Source organism: Pollachius pollachius (genome assembly GCF_949987615.1).
Source record: "Pollachius pollachius genome assembly, chromosome: 3".
Lineage (NCBI taxonomy): Eukaryota > Metazoa > Chordata > Actinopteri > Gadiformes > Gadidae > Pollachius > Pollachius pollachius.
Window position 1 is genome coordinate 3,674,170 of NC_136936.1, and position 16,776 is coordinate 3,690,945.

Here is a 16,776-nt window from a genome sequence, read left to right on the forward strand (position 1 = left end):
TACAGAGACGCACACATACACACGCACCGACACACCGACACACACACACACACACACACACACACACTGCTGCAGTGCTGGGTCTGAATGTGAGCAGAATAACCAGAGACATGTGGAGATCGGAGGGAGTGAACCAGGCCACACGTGGCTGGGAGTTATTATCTTGAAGCGGCCGATAACCACGGAAACACCAAACATAATCATATTGCTCCGTGCCAAGGGTGAGCGGGTGGGACTTCAACAGGACCCCTCCATTCAAAGCCAATTAATATTTTACTGCAAAGCAATGAAGAAAGAGAGACAGAGGATCGGAATTCAAAATAAATGTAGGAAAAAGCAATGATTACAATTTTGTAATACTTTCGAAACTGGTTTTCTGTAGTAAATAATGTTTTTTCGGATTGTAATATTTTAATTTGAAAACGAAAATGTCAACCCAAGTGGAAAACTATATTGGGTCCCTTAATTTCTTTCATGCATTTTCAGGAATAATTGTCAATCGCGACATTCATTGATTGCAAATTCAATTCAAATTGAAATTGTCATCAACTGAATTGTATGAGAGGCATGTGCCTGCCACTCCGAGGTTTGATATTCATAAGATTCAAACCAACCAGATCCAATTCCTTCTTTAGTCCGTCCTATAAATATGATTTGGTGAGCAATGCAGATGAGCTGCATTATTCATAAGAGGGCCTATATTCTATTATTGATTTTGTGATCACTTATTAATCTCTTACGCCTTAATGTCCTCTCCCTGGGGGATAAATAAAAGAATCCAATCCAATCCAATCTAAACTCGAAAATAAATAACATCTTCAACTTCCTGCACTGAAACGCTGAGAATCCCACAAACGAGCGGGCCTCACTCTGCAGTGCAGCTCTACATCTGCGGCTCTACACCAATCCCCAGTGTTATTCTGCTCATGCCCGCGCCCCCTGCTGAGCTGTGTGGAGGAATTACCGGCATGTAAACAACAAACAAGAGAGAACAAACAACCGAGGGGGGCGGGGTCTGAAGAGGAGGACAGGCGACGACTGCGGCAGACACCAGCGAGCGGTGATCTTACCGTCTTTCTCCGGCTGGATGCGGGAGCTTTTGTGCTTCCAGAACACCGTGGGGGGCGGGGTGCTGATGACATCACACACCAGGATGGCGGTGTCGCCCTCGTTGAACTCCTGGGGTGACGGCGCGTTGGTGAAGGTGATTTTCTCTACAAAGAATCAAGAGTCGGAGTCAGAGTTACTTTTATTACATCTTATTGTACACAAGAGCAGAATACTCAAGTACAAAAAATATATAGAAAATATGTACAAATATGAAGCAGCATCAATAGATCACAATAATAATAATACAAATAAAATAAAGTAAGTAATAATAAGTAGAGAAACTAAAACAGTGGTAAGTAAGAATAAGTAAGATTAGTTAATGAGGTGTAGTTAAGTGCAAAGTGTAAGTGTAAAGTGTAAGTTTTAAGTGTTTAAGTGGTAGGGGTATACAAGATGGAAGGGAACGTTACTTTACGTACAGGATTACTGACAGAAAACACTCAGTGTTTAGGGGTGGCCTTTCTGATTGCAGGAAGACAATTTAATAAAAGTAAAGCAATGTATACTACAACTGTGTGCAATACAGTTGTAGTATACAATATCAGTACCCCCCCCCCCCCCCCCCCCCCAGACATTAGGGAAATGATTCACCGGTTAAGAATTCAAATGCTCCAAGTGTGCCTGCAAATCCCCCCCAAAAAACTTGCGTAACCCTGGTTGAACCGCATAAATTGATTCAATAATAAAAAAGGTAACTTTCCGTGAGATTATTGTCCTGTATTGTTATTCTTTCATTCATACGTAATGAAAGAGAAACATTTCATTTCTACCGGAGCAGAGCTGAGGCTGATGTCGGTTTTACCGTGCAGAAGAGAGTATGCAGGTTTCAATAGGCATACTTTCTCAGCTCACCGCTGAAGTCATGTCAGGTTTATTGGTTGAGAGCCTTTATCTTAACATTACAGATGCTAATCGACTTCAGAGGCCCACGTTGAGTTGATTTAGACGACCGCCCACCAAAGAAAACTCTCCTGAGATCCCACTGGAAACCGAATATGAACCCCTCAAGAAATGCATGAAGGGGGTCCCGCTGTAGCACTAGCTGTCAAGGAAGCGTCGTTAGCGGTGAGTGAGGTTGAATTAGCAGCGAACAGTCAAACCAAAAGCGATCATAGCCCTCAAAACAGGTTCTAAAAAGAACGCCCGGTTAATTATCATTCTTCAAATGAATCACGAGTTTCAGATAATCAAGAGCTTGTTAATCACAGCAGAGCAATAAAACATAATGAAGAGCAATCAGGGCTTTGAAAGGCGCTCTCGGCCAGCTGAGATCGGCCTCTGATTGTTGATCGTGGCTGCAGTACAGGCTTTCCAATCCAAGGGATTCTACCAACTAAGCTGTGCCAAAAACATGTGGTCTTCTCAAGTGTCAGTGAGCACACTGACAATAGCAACGCAAAAGACAGGAGCGAAACGGAGGCGGCTTTGAACGAGGCCAAGATTCGCTTCTTCGGAGATGAATGGATGGACTGTCAATATTCCATGCAGTCATTCGAATTCTATTATCATTTGATGCTTGACACATTTTTTTAATTAGCTGTGTCACAAAGAAAAAGCAAAACGTTTTCCACTTTTTTCAAACATCAATCTTTTAATAATTGTGTTTTAATAAACATCTGGTATTTTCCAAATTAAATCTGTGTATTCGTCAACTCCATCATTTTGACATTCCCCCCTCTTCCGAGATGCACTCTGTGTGCACGGAAATCTCCGTACCAATCACGTTTCTAAGAAAATTTGACAACAGAAAACCAATTCGGCAGAAGAAGTCGAACGTGCAGCGCTATCAGCCAGCCCTGATGGTCTGGTGGGAATACTCCACGGCATGAAATACTGTTCTTTGCTTAAAGAGAAAGAAAAATCTGAATTGCTTCTCGCGCATGGCTCCTCGTGTGTGCACCTTAAACAGAATGTTCCCTCGTTCATCAATCCTGTTTTTGTCTTCCTACACCAGCTGTTAGAGCAGTGTAAGTCCATACACCCTTGGATTACTTCCTCTAGTTGTAAGAGTGTGCGGCTCCCTGACAAAATGGTGCTGGATTTGATCCCGAGTGTCCGAGGCCTAGCTGTGGGTAGGGGTGCCCTTGAGCAAGAAGAGCAACCGTTAATCTGCGTGCTTATTGACATGCATCATGTATGCACTGTAAGCTAAATCAGGCTTTAGGCTCTCAAATCAGGCTTTAGATTCATATCTACAGTCTGACGGCGGACCAGCTAAAGTCTTACGGCGGACCAGCTACAATTTGAAGGCGGACCAGCTAAAGTCCGGCGGTGGACCAGCTAACGTCTGACGGCGGACCAGCTAACGTCTGACGGCGCCCAGCTAACGTCTGACGGCGAACCGGCTGAAGTGTGACGGCGGACCTGCTAACGGCGGACCGGCTAATGTCTGACGGCGGATCAGCTAAAGTCTGTGGGAACGAGGATGTTCACTTCCTTTATCTTCGTGTTTGTTTCGACCAATCCTATCGCCAGAGGGTGGGATCAACCATAACACAAATGGCAGCTGATGCAATCTATAAAAAGTGTCTGTAAAGGTCGCAGATGAACACCCTGTATACTAGGGGTGGGAAAAATAATCGATTCCGTTTCGATTCAGATAAGTTAATGATCGGAATAAAAAAATAAAAAAATGTGTATATATATATATATTTATTCATTTTTAAATTAAATTTGTTTGCCTCCTGCAACATTCTGTTTGACAGAGAGAGATATTTTGAGTAGTTTTAAAATTATTCAATTTATCTTCAATGTGCATTGGCCAATCTGATTTTTCTGGACGCGATTGCGATTCAGCCTCGCATAGCATGCACGTAAACTCACAGCCAGACACAAGAACGACAAACAAGTTCTTATTCTTATAATTGACGAAGAGCAGCTTTTTCTTTAATGACATAGAAAAGAAAGATTAGAAAGAAAAGAAAACTAAATCTGTTTATTTTTTACCTACTTCCAAAGTGTGTTGTAATGCAAGCTGCATTGATTATTCCATTGTTCATAGAAAGTCATATTTGTGACAAAAGCTTTTTCTCTAATAAAATATTAGATGAGGGAATTAATCTGTTGATTTCTTTAATGATCATCACAAAAGTAGGAAGTGATTAGCAAACTGAGTAGCAAATTCAGATGTATATATATATTTTTGAAAACCCCGCATGGAAATGTACATTAAAAAAGAATTTGCCTGGAGATGCATCAATAATCGTTTTAGCATTGAATCGTTGACCTCTGAATCAGAATCGAATCGAATCGGGACGTGTCGAGAGATTCCCGACCCTACTGTAATCTGGCCGCTGTGGAATTAACCGCAGAGCAAGTCGTAACTCTGTCCTTGCGGGGGCCCCCAGAAGGTCTGCTCTAACGTAGTAGGAATCAGCCCCCCCAAAACGGACTCGGGGTTCAAAGACTAGACAAATACAGGCGGGCGACTACAAAGTGGATGCACGGGTTGAAGTGAAGGAAGGCCTGGCTTCACTCAAACGTGGATGCATGGGTGTAGCAGTAGATGGCTCATGAAACATGGATACATGGGTGTAGCAGTAGATGGCTCATGAAACATGGATACATGGGTGTAGCAGTAGATGGCTCATGAAACATGGATGCATGGGTGTAGCAGTAGATGGCTCATGAAACATGGATGCATGGGTGTAGCAGTAGATGGCTTATGAAACATGGATGCATGGGTGTAGCAGTAGATGGCTCATGAAACATGGATGCATGGGTGTAGCAGTAGATGGCTCATGAAACATGGATGCATGGGTGTAGCAGTAGATGGCTCATGAAACATGGATACATGGGTGTAGCAGTAGATGGCTCATGAAACATGGATGCATGGGTGTAGCAGTAGATGGCTCATGAAACATGGATGCATGGGTGTAGCAGTAGATGGCTCATGAAACATGGACACATGGCTCACGGTAGATCTTCACGTTGACCGTGGCCTCAGCCTGCCGCTCCCCGTCCCTGGCCACACACTTGTAGGTGCCGGCGTGCTGCGTGCCCGCCTTGTAGAGCGTGAGGGTGCTGGAGCTTTCATCGGTGGTCGCGGCCGTGATGTCTGGCCGGTTCTGCTCGATTCGGTCCCCACTGGGGCCAAACCACTCGATTTTGGTGGCGGTGCCCACAACTGCACGCACAGATAGGGAGACGGGGGGAGGGGGAGAGAGGGTGAGGAGGTGGGGAAGGGAGAGGGGGGAGGGGGAGAGAGGGTGAGGAGGTGGGGAAGGGAGAGGGAGAGAGGGCAGGGAGAGGGTGAGGAGGGAGAAGGAGAGGAGGAGAGGGGAAAAAGGAGAGGGAATGAGAGGGTGAAGAGGCGGGGGAGGGAGAGAGGGAGAGAGGAGGCGGGGGAGGGAGGGAGAGAGGTCGAGAGTAAAGAACAAGGATGGCATGAAAAGATAACCGGAAATATGTCAGAAATGCCCTTTCCTATCTTTAATCATTGATATTTTATTCCCTCCTTTATCAATTCAAATCCTCCAAAAACAATAACAGTACATGGATAAGGCAGAACTGTAATACTGGTGTACCGCCGCAGACACTGGGATTCATTCAGTGTTTCAGTGCACACAAACAAACCCATTTTAAATTGATATTGCCTTACCGTCACACAGGAAGAATTTGGACTCTCCCACGCTGATCTCGCCCTGGCTGGGGGTGATCTGAACCTCCAGAGATACTGCGAACACAAAGAGAAGACGGGCGCCAGATGAAGAACCAGGCAGGCAGTAGTGGGCGCATGCTGCCATATGTTCCAGAAAGATAAGATGGCCGTCATTAGCTTCCATACGCTCCAACCGTTGGTGTTCGGGCGAAGAGCCTCGGGGGCATCTCTTCTGAACGCCATCTGAGCGAGCGCCGGCTCCCAATCTCGCCGTCGCGACGGTGGGATTGGAGAGGGACTGAGCGCTCGCTCAGACAGACGGTGAGCAGGTTAACGTGTGTGCACCACAGCCACTCTCCCCCATGAGGCTCACCTGGCCTCAAGCCTGCAGGGTCAGAGGGCGCTAAGCCTCTTCCCAACGTGTGTGCGGTAGCGTGGCTTCCCAGCACAATGAGCCTCCACAGAGTCGAATTCAACCCATCGAGTGTGACAACATAATTCCAGGTCAGCTTTTAAGCTGGCACATTTTACAACCCCCCCACCACCACCACCCCCCTAGCAGCAGGCCAAGTTGGACTCCATCAAGGAGAGGGGAAAGCACTCGGCTTCAAAACGATCCCGGACACTTTCAACACTCGGTCACCAAGGCAGCCAGCCAGCCTGTGTGCCTGAACTATGTTTGATAAAAAGAGATACGTTGGGATGCTGTGCTGAATGTCTTCTCTATCTTATGATGGGTACCGTTGCCAACACAAGTCGAAGCAATACAATGAGCATTACAATGTGTTTCGGTATTCGAACGCAGGAGGGGTAGACGTCGGAAGGTGAATCACATCACGAGCGGTTTACGTTAATGGGCCACAGAGTGCTTTAATTATACCACACAGAAAGATATTAAAGTGCTCACATTTCACCCGCAACTTTTCGCATTTTATCTCTGGGTTAAAACCGGTAGACTAGTTTTATTTATCATGGTTGTCACATTGGATCTGTGGGATAAAAAGAGCGGTGGTTCATTTGATCCTGCGCCAGGTGTCAGTACGATTATCACGACTCTGCCTGAGGTAATGATACAAGTGGAAAGCAGGCAAGGGGAGGAAATATACAACAGTCAGAGCATAAAGCCCCACTGTCGTCAGGCAATGCTACTACAAACAAAGTTGGTTTTTTATCACAAACCCTCAAAAGATCTTTGAATAAAAGCAATCCATCTGGAGGCTGGTTGTTGTGTTGGCATACTGGTGGTTCCTGGGAGAAGGCTGGGCGGGTTTCACAAACAGGTATGATGAAGTACTTTATCCCACACAAAGTGTTGGGTTATAGCTACGGCCAGCGGGGGAGGATCAAGGATATAGTCGAGGATATTTTTGAGGACGATAGAGTGAGGGGGTGGAGTTGCCTAACAGAAACCTACAGTCGTATATATCATTTTTTGTATCACCAGGATTCGTGATCATCCAGCCTAGCAAACGCTGCCCAGATGATATCAGGAGAAGTGATGCTCATTCGTTCGGATGGAGACACAGTAGCAAGGGCTTTGTGATGACCTTGACATACTGCCCTGACCATAACCACTCTATCACTTCTTCAATAGCATTCCAGCTCTCCCCCATTTTCGGTGGTCCGGTCATAACGACATTAAGAAACTGTATAAGCATTCACCAGCCAACACCCCCGGGGCTCCCAATTCACGATTATCTCAGAAAGACACGATGATACAGAGTCAGACACAGATATAAAAAGACATCATCGATCCCGGTCGGAAAATGATTTAAAGGAGAACACAACATTTTTTTTATGATTCTGCGTTAATTGCTCATCAATATTCAGTTGCAGACTCAGGGGTACACAAGTCAGAGCACTGTCTGCGACCGGCTCTGCCTTCCCCTCTCTGCCACGGAGAAGAACGCCGGGAGAGAAAACACCGCCCAAGGGCGTGCATCTCCCACTTCACCAGTCACCCCCCAGTCCCCCCCACTCCCATGCCCAGAAGTGTAGCAGTACGATGGTGTCGAGTTCTGACTCGCCTCTTGCGGGGGGGCACCAGACAGATCTGAGGCATCGGCGCCCTAATGGTTTGTCAGTCTGCGTTCTGACGGATGGCTGCGATGGGACGCTCACTTGGGGAAATTGCCTGGGTAATGAAAAGAGGGGCGATACAAAGCGATGGCAAAAGGATGTGGTGTTGTCGTTAAGCGACAAAGCATGGGGGAGATCTGAGTCTTTATCGTTGTATTTTTCACGCCGGCGATGGAATTGGCCATTCCTTTTCGTTACTCTCCACATCTTACGAGGGGTTTGGGTAATGTCGACACCCGGGATCGAGTGCGGAACCAGGAGTGGGTCTCCAAGACACATCCCAAGGAGGCATGGATTGAACTTTGCCCGTGTGGATAATTGCCAGCGGTCCATCTCATTAGTATGTCACCTTACTGTCCTTGGTTTCTTTTTCCTCCTATAGTAAGACGGTGATGTCAGTTAATGTTGTCATCCATCTAAAGACAGCTCCTGTGCATATGGAACCACCGTCTCATGGGAACCTTTAGCCAAGAGAATACTGATGGTCAAACAATCGCTTAACGAAGAATAATGCATGATATTCTATAGCGAACCTAGCCTGGTAATGCTAACCTGGGCTTGTCAAGCTTACCTAGGCTACTAATGCTAACCTAGGCTAGCCAGGATAATACAGGTCAGTAATCTTTACCTAGGTTAGAAAGGCTAATCTAGGCTGGTAATGCTTAGCTCGGTTATCCAGACTAGAAGTTCTAATTAAGCTAGCCAAGCTACAAAGGCAAGTCTAGCAAACATCGAAAAAATAGAAAACATTGGTCTGATTATTCTTCTGACTATTAGAGCATTACTAACAACAGCTCCAACGTCTGTGAGCACAATCTCTAAAAATAGAGTGCCTCACAAAATAAACCGGAAGTATCCATCAAAGCATGCAAAAGATTAGGTGCAGGCACTGAGTATAGGCTATGTGCAATTAATCACTGCAGTGATGAGAATATACGAGTAACACGTTCCAGCTGAGATGAAAGTCTGCCAAAAGCAGCAAAATATGTTAGGACGCTTAGAACACAAAGCCCATGCAACAGATGTCTGAAATTATGGACGAGGGTGACCTTTCCGATGCAGTTGTTACACATTGTCAAATTAAGGGCTGGATGTGCGCCTCTGTTTTAAATTCAGAGCAGCACCATGACTGTGGCACCTGATCCAAAAGTCTGATTCAATTATAGCTGACCTTGTCAAATTGAACCAGTATAAGGGGAAAGGCAGGGGTAAATGAAACTGTTCTGTTTGTGTAACACATACTTTTTGGGTATCACATCAGAATGGAGGTAGACCTGTATTTATTATGCCTTAGTCATGATTCTTAGCCTACTTTTAAAATGCTGTGGTACAAAAGCAAAAACATTGCCGACAGTAAGGTGAGATCATGTCTCGACAAAATGATCCTTATCGCACGCACGCATGCAGCACACATGCACACATGCACGCACGCGCACACACACACACACGCGCACACACACAGGAAAATATACACAGGCAGCGTCCAGTGAAAAATAACTACCGTGACTCTGGCAAAGTGGGCATGCTTAGTGGGCCGAGTGTGTTTATCAAGGCTCTTGGATTCATATGACAGATAGCAGGAGTAAGTGGGCTATGTGGAGTTAAGAGCAACAGGGTCAAACTCCAGCTTCAAGCGTGGAATCGGCTAGACATGTTTTCAAATCATGGCTCCCCATCATGATCAAATGATGGTCCAAGCGATACTTTTGCATTGCAGCACAGAATCAGTAGAAAAGTAGTGGTAACATAGTTACGAATTAGAGAAATATGTATAAAGTTGAAGAGATATTACAGTAGATATACAGCTTGAAACTCTTAGAAAAGTCCTTGGGCGATGTTCAACCTACCCCCGGTCCTGTTTTTACTCAAAATTGTGAATTAGGCCCTGGGCTATATTGTAAAGCATTAATAGATGTTGATAACGATGTTAAAGTGTTTAAGTCGGTTTTACTCCATTGTGTTAAAACATAAGTTCAAGAGAAATTAAAGTTAAAATATAAATTCAAGAATTTTTATTGACAAATTAACTAAGAACATTATTCTGTTCAAGACACATGGTGTGTTGAGCAGAATAATGTTCATATTCTGTAATTCTGTTCAAGACACCATGTGTTTTGAACAGAATAATGTTCTTAGTTAAAGTGTCAATAAATATATCTTTTTTTAATATATGCGATGTCAATGTTTGCAATTCTTCCAGAAACACTGGGCTATCATTGGTATGCTGTGGTATCGATTTGGTGTCGATATCACGGAACCAAAGCTGTTATCGTTTCAAAGTCAAAAAGTTGGAATGGGAACAACACTGACACACACACACACACCCCAAGAACCCTCCCTGAACAGGAAAAAGACATGCTCTGCTTCAAGGCCGTCCCTATGTCACAATGTAGAGCCATCACAGCTTTCATTAAAACGCCTGGCAGCCATCACCACGGCTCAGCCTTCAAGGTCTGCCGTGAAGTGAAGAAATGAACGCCACTTTACCAAGCCATCAATGCAGTCTGGCTCAGACACACTTCTTTCACACAACGGATGTCTCTACATCAAATAAAAGGAGGCAGTGACAATATCAAATAAATTGTATTTTATGGGGTGAAGGCATCGCCTGAAGAATTTGCACACCCTTGGTGGTTCCATTTCTGGGAAACAGCGTTTTCCAAAGAGCACAGCAGCCCTACTTTCCTGGAAGAAGGTTCAAATGTTTTGAGGTTCGGCTAAGGTAAACCTGTGGCTTGAATTCACTGTTCGAGTGCAGGATCTAAATCTGTTCAAGGAAAAAAATTGTCAACTGTAGTTGAGGGTGTAGCTGTGATGTACAGAGACACAGACACTGCATCATTATAGGCTGAAATTGGCTTTTATACGAGGGGAACTTGGAGCCTGAGGCGTAGCAACAACGTTATGGGCTGGTACTTTAATTTATACTGCCATACAACTTTATACCACTTTATGAATACTACACGCATCACTCGTTTATTATGATGACCCTGGTGGATTCTTTGCTCCATGACATTTATAATTTGTGGGAACATATTTTTAAAGAGCTGTTGGGGGGGTTGGTTTAAGGTCTATTATTATCTAAATATATGCTTCTAACAAAACAGTATTCTTGATTTAATTACAGTCAGTTGAAGCATGCAAGGTCGCTTGACCATCTATTGTACCAGACAAAACACCAAAGCCCCTGATTTCAGCGTGAGCTCCCCTAATGACTCATCCTGTGAATAATGATGGAGGTAAAAATATATCTCAACATATTTTTTCATATTTTCTCAAACCTATGAAAATAAGCAAACACTAACATTGTTCCCCTTGCAGTATTGCATTTCATCTGCTAAAAACAGCAATGCAAAACCGTTTTCATATTCACCCAAATGCGAGCAAACTGTCAAAAGGAATGCCGCAAATCCATAGGGAATTTCCTTGGGAGAATCTCACTCTCTTGCTCCCTCACTGTGAATCTTAAAAGCCTAGCACACATCTGCCGGCGATGGTGTATTTTAAAATGATATCAAAGTTAAAAACACTAATTGGTCTCCTCAGATGCTTGCATGGTCGTGGCTTCTTCCACGTAAATCATTACAAACCGGCCAAGCTAGCACATCCCAACTCTTACATTAGCAAGCTTCTAACAAGCTAGTGGGCACGGGTTTCGGTTAGGGAGTCTCAGAGAGACGCTGACCAAACGGCCGAGCAGTAATTGCTTGGCTACATAAATGTTAATGGGTGTGCCCCTAAAGACCTTTTTTCCTTCTCCTTTTAAAAAGCCAGGAGCAGCTACAGTGACATGTCCACAGCAACGATACAAACATTAGGTATTGATGTCTGTACACAACCATCTCCGATACTTGGTGATGACAGAGACTGGAATCTGGGATTGTTAGAGACGCCATTCTTGCTGCTGGGTTACGAGTCAGAGCACATCTCCCATCCCCCACGAGGACACTCGTGGGGGATGGGACTGGATGCAAGAAGGACATGTATTGATCTTCGGATTTATGGGCCTGAAGGGCACACTTAGAAGACACCCCAACGGTGTTATCAAGATAATTTGTGATTTTAAGCCCGCTTCCTCTCCTGCCTTTATGACATTGCAGAAACCACGTGGAACCAAATGGAAATAGATTTTTATCGGCTTGTTTCCTCTGAAACATTTAAGACGAAACAAGCTGATAAAAATCTATTTCCATTCCGGGGTTGTCTGTGGCCAATGTTTTCTAAACTATGCCATGGTTATGCAAATAATGATTACGCTAATACCAGGGATGCCACTCTTGCTAAGCGCCACATGAGAATGTTCTTGTTATTGCGCTATGCCTTGGCTTTTGCTAATAGGATTTATTCAATACACGGCAATGGTAAATAGTAAACTGACTGCATTTAGAATGCGCCTTTTTATCCAGTGTCCACTCAAAGCGCCTTACAATTTGTGCCTCTCATTCACCCATTCATACACACATTGACACATCGACAGCGGTGTCAGCCACGCAGGGCAACAGCCAGCTGGTCGGGAGCAGTCAGGGTGAGGCGTCTTGCTCAGGGGCACCTCGAAACTCCAGCTAGGAGGAGCCCCAGGATGGCACCATCAACCCTCTGGTAGCCAGAAAACTTGCTCGACCACCTGAGCCACTGCCACCCCAATAAACGCTCACGCTACAGTAGCATTGTTTTACATAGACGTGATAGATTGTAACTCCAGAATATGTTAGATTGTATCTCCATAATATAGTAGATTGCATCTCCAGAATATGGTAGATTGTATCTCCAGAATATGGTAGATTGTATTTCCAGAATATGGTAGATTGTATCTCCAGAATATGGTCGATTGTATCTCCAGAATATGGTAGATTATAGCTCTAGATAGAATATGGCAGATTGTATCTATAGAATATGGTAGATTGTATCTATAGAATATGGTAGATTGTATCTCCAGAATATAGCAGATTGTAACAGGAGAATATGGTAGATTGTAGCTATAGAATATGGTAGATTGTAGCTATAGAATATGGTAGATTGTAGCTCTAGAATATGGTTGATTGTAACTGGAGAAAATGGTAGATTGTATCTCTAGAATATGGTAGAATGTGTCTCCAGAATATGGTAGATTGTATCTCCAGAATATGTTAGATTGTAGCTCTAGATTCTGGTTGATTGTAACTAGAGAATATGGTAGATTGTATCTCCAGAATATGGCTGATTGTATCTACAGGCTATGGTAGATTGTAGCTATAGAATATGGTAGATTGTAGCTATAGAATATGGTAGATTGTAGCTCTTATTTGAACACAATCTTCTGCGATCACATGAATTTGAATTCCAGGATATCAGAGGCGTCCCGGTTCTGTTTGGGTACAGTCACTAGATTGAAGGAAAACATGAACAGTAGGATTAGATTGGATGCAGGGCTTCACATCTAAAATGAGGCTCTGCACGGTAGCACCCACCATCACACTTCTTCCTCGTTCAAGGGAACATATTAGAAACAAAACCATTTTAAATGCATGGCAACGTTTTCAAAAAGGGGTTTGACTGTATTCTGTATCTACAGGAGGTTTGTTTATATAGGAAATGCATTTATCCATCAATGACAAATTGAATAAATGAAATTAAAAGGTAAGAACTCGTCAGACACAGAAACAGCTTATCTTGTGGGAATGTGCACTTTACTACACTTTACTTCACTTTACTACACTTTACTTCACTTTACTTCACTTTACTTCCCTTTAATTCACTTTACTTCACTTTACTACACCGCTAAGAATGTTTCCGGACCAGGTAAGAGTATGACATTTGGGCACTAGCACAGAGTACAGTTATGACTTCTAATAGTGAGAGATCATGGTTTTCAGGTTCTCTTTAACACAAAACTGTGATTAAGCTTAAGGCATACAACCTCATTAAGCAATAATGAAATGTGCAAATACTTTTGTCAGAGAGCTTGTGGGTTGAAATTGCTTTTTACATAATTGTGTTATAATGGCGTTGTTGGCATAATGAGATTTCCTTTGTTTCCTCTAATCCAATAAGCGGTGCATGATTTCTGACACAGCATTCGTAGCTATACTTGGTAAATTGACGTCCCAAATGAAAGTAAAGTGGGGAGGTCCTAGGCCATATCCACACACCCAACCATCCCCCGCCCCCACCCACACCGACACACACACACACACCGACACACACACACACACACACACACACACACACACACACACACACACACACACACACACACACACACACACACACACACAACCCAGTACCTTATCTTCCATGGCAAACAGATTGGGGGCAATTCCAGCCGTGAGCAGGGAGGAGGGGATGCATGGTCATCTCAGAAGCATGAGGACGGATGGAGAACCTCTATGTGGGAGGAGGCTGGGATTGGGACCAGATTTGGTCCCATTAGTGGAAGACATTACCCCTAGCCTATTAGTTTGTGATATAGACAAACATACATTATGATTGTGACACATGTTATTAATATTATATAATAAAAATGTATGAGCCCATAGCTCATGTGTTTGTTATTTGGTTTCTCAAAATAGTAGAAGGTATACTAAATACTATTTATTTTCTAATCTAGTTACTATCTTATAGTAGTAACTAGTACTACTATAAGATTAGAATTATTACTTCTAGTACTGCCAATACTACTGTCTAGGCCTATTACCATTATTAATCTGATCTATTGGTTGCTAAAAAAAAGTATTTCTCTCTCTTTCTCTCTCTCTCTCTACACACACACACTGTATACATAGTATCTATCTACCTCTCTATGTGTCTGTTTGTATGTGTGTATATGTATGTATGTATGCGTGCATGCATGGCTCTACCTTCGTATCTATCTATCTATCCATCCATCCATCCATCCATCCAGCTATCTCTCTCTCTCTACAGTGATATCATGAGCACCACTTGTTATTCTCTGTATGTGCTCCTAGGTGGAACAACTTGGTCTAAACCTACAGGCGCCTCACTGTGTAAGTGTACTTTGTATTTTGGAGGAAAAACTAGTGCAAAAGGGGTTTGAGGTGAGGGGGGGATGTAGACACCCCCAAGATGAGTTCAGCTTACAACTTTCATTTTAATTGGCAAATCCGACCCTGGGTGTTTCTGTCCTTGGATGGAGATGAAACATGGATAGCATTAGCCGCGCATGCTGCCACCTCACGGCGGTAGCATTTCGTGCTGAAGCAGCGCACCAACATTGTCAACGTCTCCCTGCTCGGACGTTAACGGCGATACACAACACGTTTTCACGCGGGACATGAGAACATTAGCGCGGAGATTGAACTGGGTAGGTTGTGCGTTGGTTCGAACCGTGTATTTTTAGTACTTTGAGGAGTATTGAAGGCCTTGCTAAACCGAGCATACCTAAATGTCAAGGGGGTCATCCCTATGTTCCCCGGGTCCTATGTTCCCCTGGTGCAAAGGGTTAGGGTCAGGTTTAGGGTTATGGTTAGGGTTAGGGTGAGGGTTAACCCTAAACCTAACCCTAACCACAACCAATCGGAGGAGAGCCATTCTAACCAATCACAGGTGAATCAGAGGCAAAAAAGGCGGTACTTGCCCCTACCATCCTACGAAAAAAAAAATTGCTCACAGGGTCCTATGTTCCCCGGTTACATACAAAGCGGGGAACATAGGACCCGGGGAACATAGGTACGCTCCCAATGTCAGTGCTAGCTTTGTTAGCGTTTTAGCCCAACTCGGCTGCCCTCTCATAAAGCCATCAATAGGACCAACGCAGAGCGGACCGGAGTGCTTTGTCCATCCGGCTTGGCCCCGTCAATACCCCGAAGGCTCGGATCCACAGGAAATTGCCAGGTTCCTTTTTCCTTGGTTGTAGATTAAATTTTACCTTATATGTCGGATCGAAAGAAGAAAGGGACATTCTTTCAATGCAATGGATTAAAATTGTCAAAAAAACGGAGAAAGCGTGCGATACAGAAAGCCAACGGGGGGGGGAGAGATAGAGAGCAAGAGAGAATGACATAATTCTCTCACTCTAACAAGAGCGTTAAACAGATCCGAGTGGGTTTAATCTTTCAGACTTATTTAATTATCATGGCTGGGGAGGAATTTTATTTCAGTGAGGAGGGTTGATGCTGACAACCTTTAGAGCACACATCCCATTAGCCAATGGAGAAATAATTGTTGTCTATGTGGCAATAGCAAGCTGTTCATCCAACGGTTTCCTGCTCCTCTAACCGAGTCTCCAGGACCTGAACCAGGTCCTACTACCACTGCTTCAAAACAAAGCCCACGTGTGTTTTATATCGCCAATTAGCATAAGATATCCACACTTACACAGCTAGAGCACAGTGGCTAACACAGAGTACATCCTGGACACTCAGGAAGCAAGAATATAGCACTGGAATTCATGACAGTGGCATCTGTCCGTGTTAATTATTCATGACATTGATAAAAACCACTGTGTGAGTGTGTGTGTGTGTGTGTGTGAGAGTTTGAACGTGCATGTGTATGACTGTCTGTCCCTGTGTGCCCGTTCTTGTGTGTGCGTGTGGGTGTGTGCGTGAGTGTACCTGTGTATGTCTGTCTGTCTGTGTTTGGGTACGCGTTTGTGTGTGTGTGTGTGCGTGTGTGTTTGCGTGTGCAACAACTGCACCACAAGGCAGAGTAGGATTAGGACGTGTAGGCTAAAGTGCGGGTTATACATATGAATGATTCTTCCTTACTGAAGGTTGCACTGTCAGGATGTAGAGAAATACCTGGACTCATTGATTTGCCAGGAGGACTGTGTATCTCCATTGTACCCCAGTATTTACCGTGTTATCCAAGCAACACAACATAGAGGTGCTCTACAGGACAACAACACTCACTATTCTGATTTCCATTTCCTTCCAGGTCTATTATCATTGCCTCAATGCACCTCAATGCTGCTGTTGCTGCTGTTGCTGTGTGTGTGTGTGTGTGTGTGTGTGTGTGTGTGTGTGTGTGTGTGTTGTGTGTGTGTGTGTGTG

General features: G+C 44.1%; 1 protein-coding gene across 1 annotated transcript in view; it reads right to left on the reverse strand.

Annotated features, from left to right (window-relative positions):
• Window positions 1-16,776, reverse strand: part of ncam1b (neural cell adhesion molecule 1b) — a gene marked incomplete at its 3' end in the record, with an annotated part of 75,699 nt that overhangs the window by 39,091 nt on the left and 19,832 nt on the right. Inside the window, exons 2-4 of the mRNA XM_079733519.1 lie at window positions 5,711-5,785; window positions 5,027-5,236; window positions 1,071-1,214 (exon numbers count right to left, since the gene is read on the reverse strand). Coding sequence (XP_079589645.1) covers window positions 1,071-1,214; window positions 5,027-5,236; window positions 5,711-5,785 — 429 coding nt within the window. The remainder of the gene's footprint in view (window positions 1-1,070; window positions 1,215-5,026; window positions 5,237-5,710; window positions 5,786-16,776) is intronic.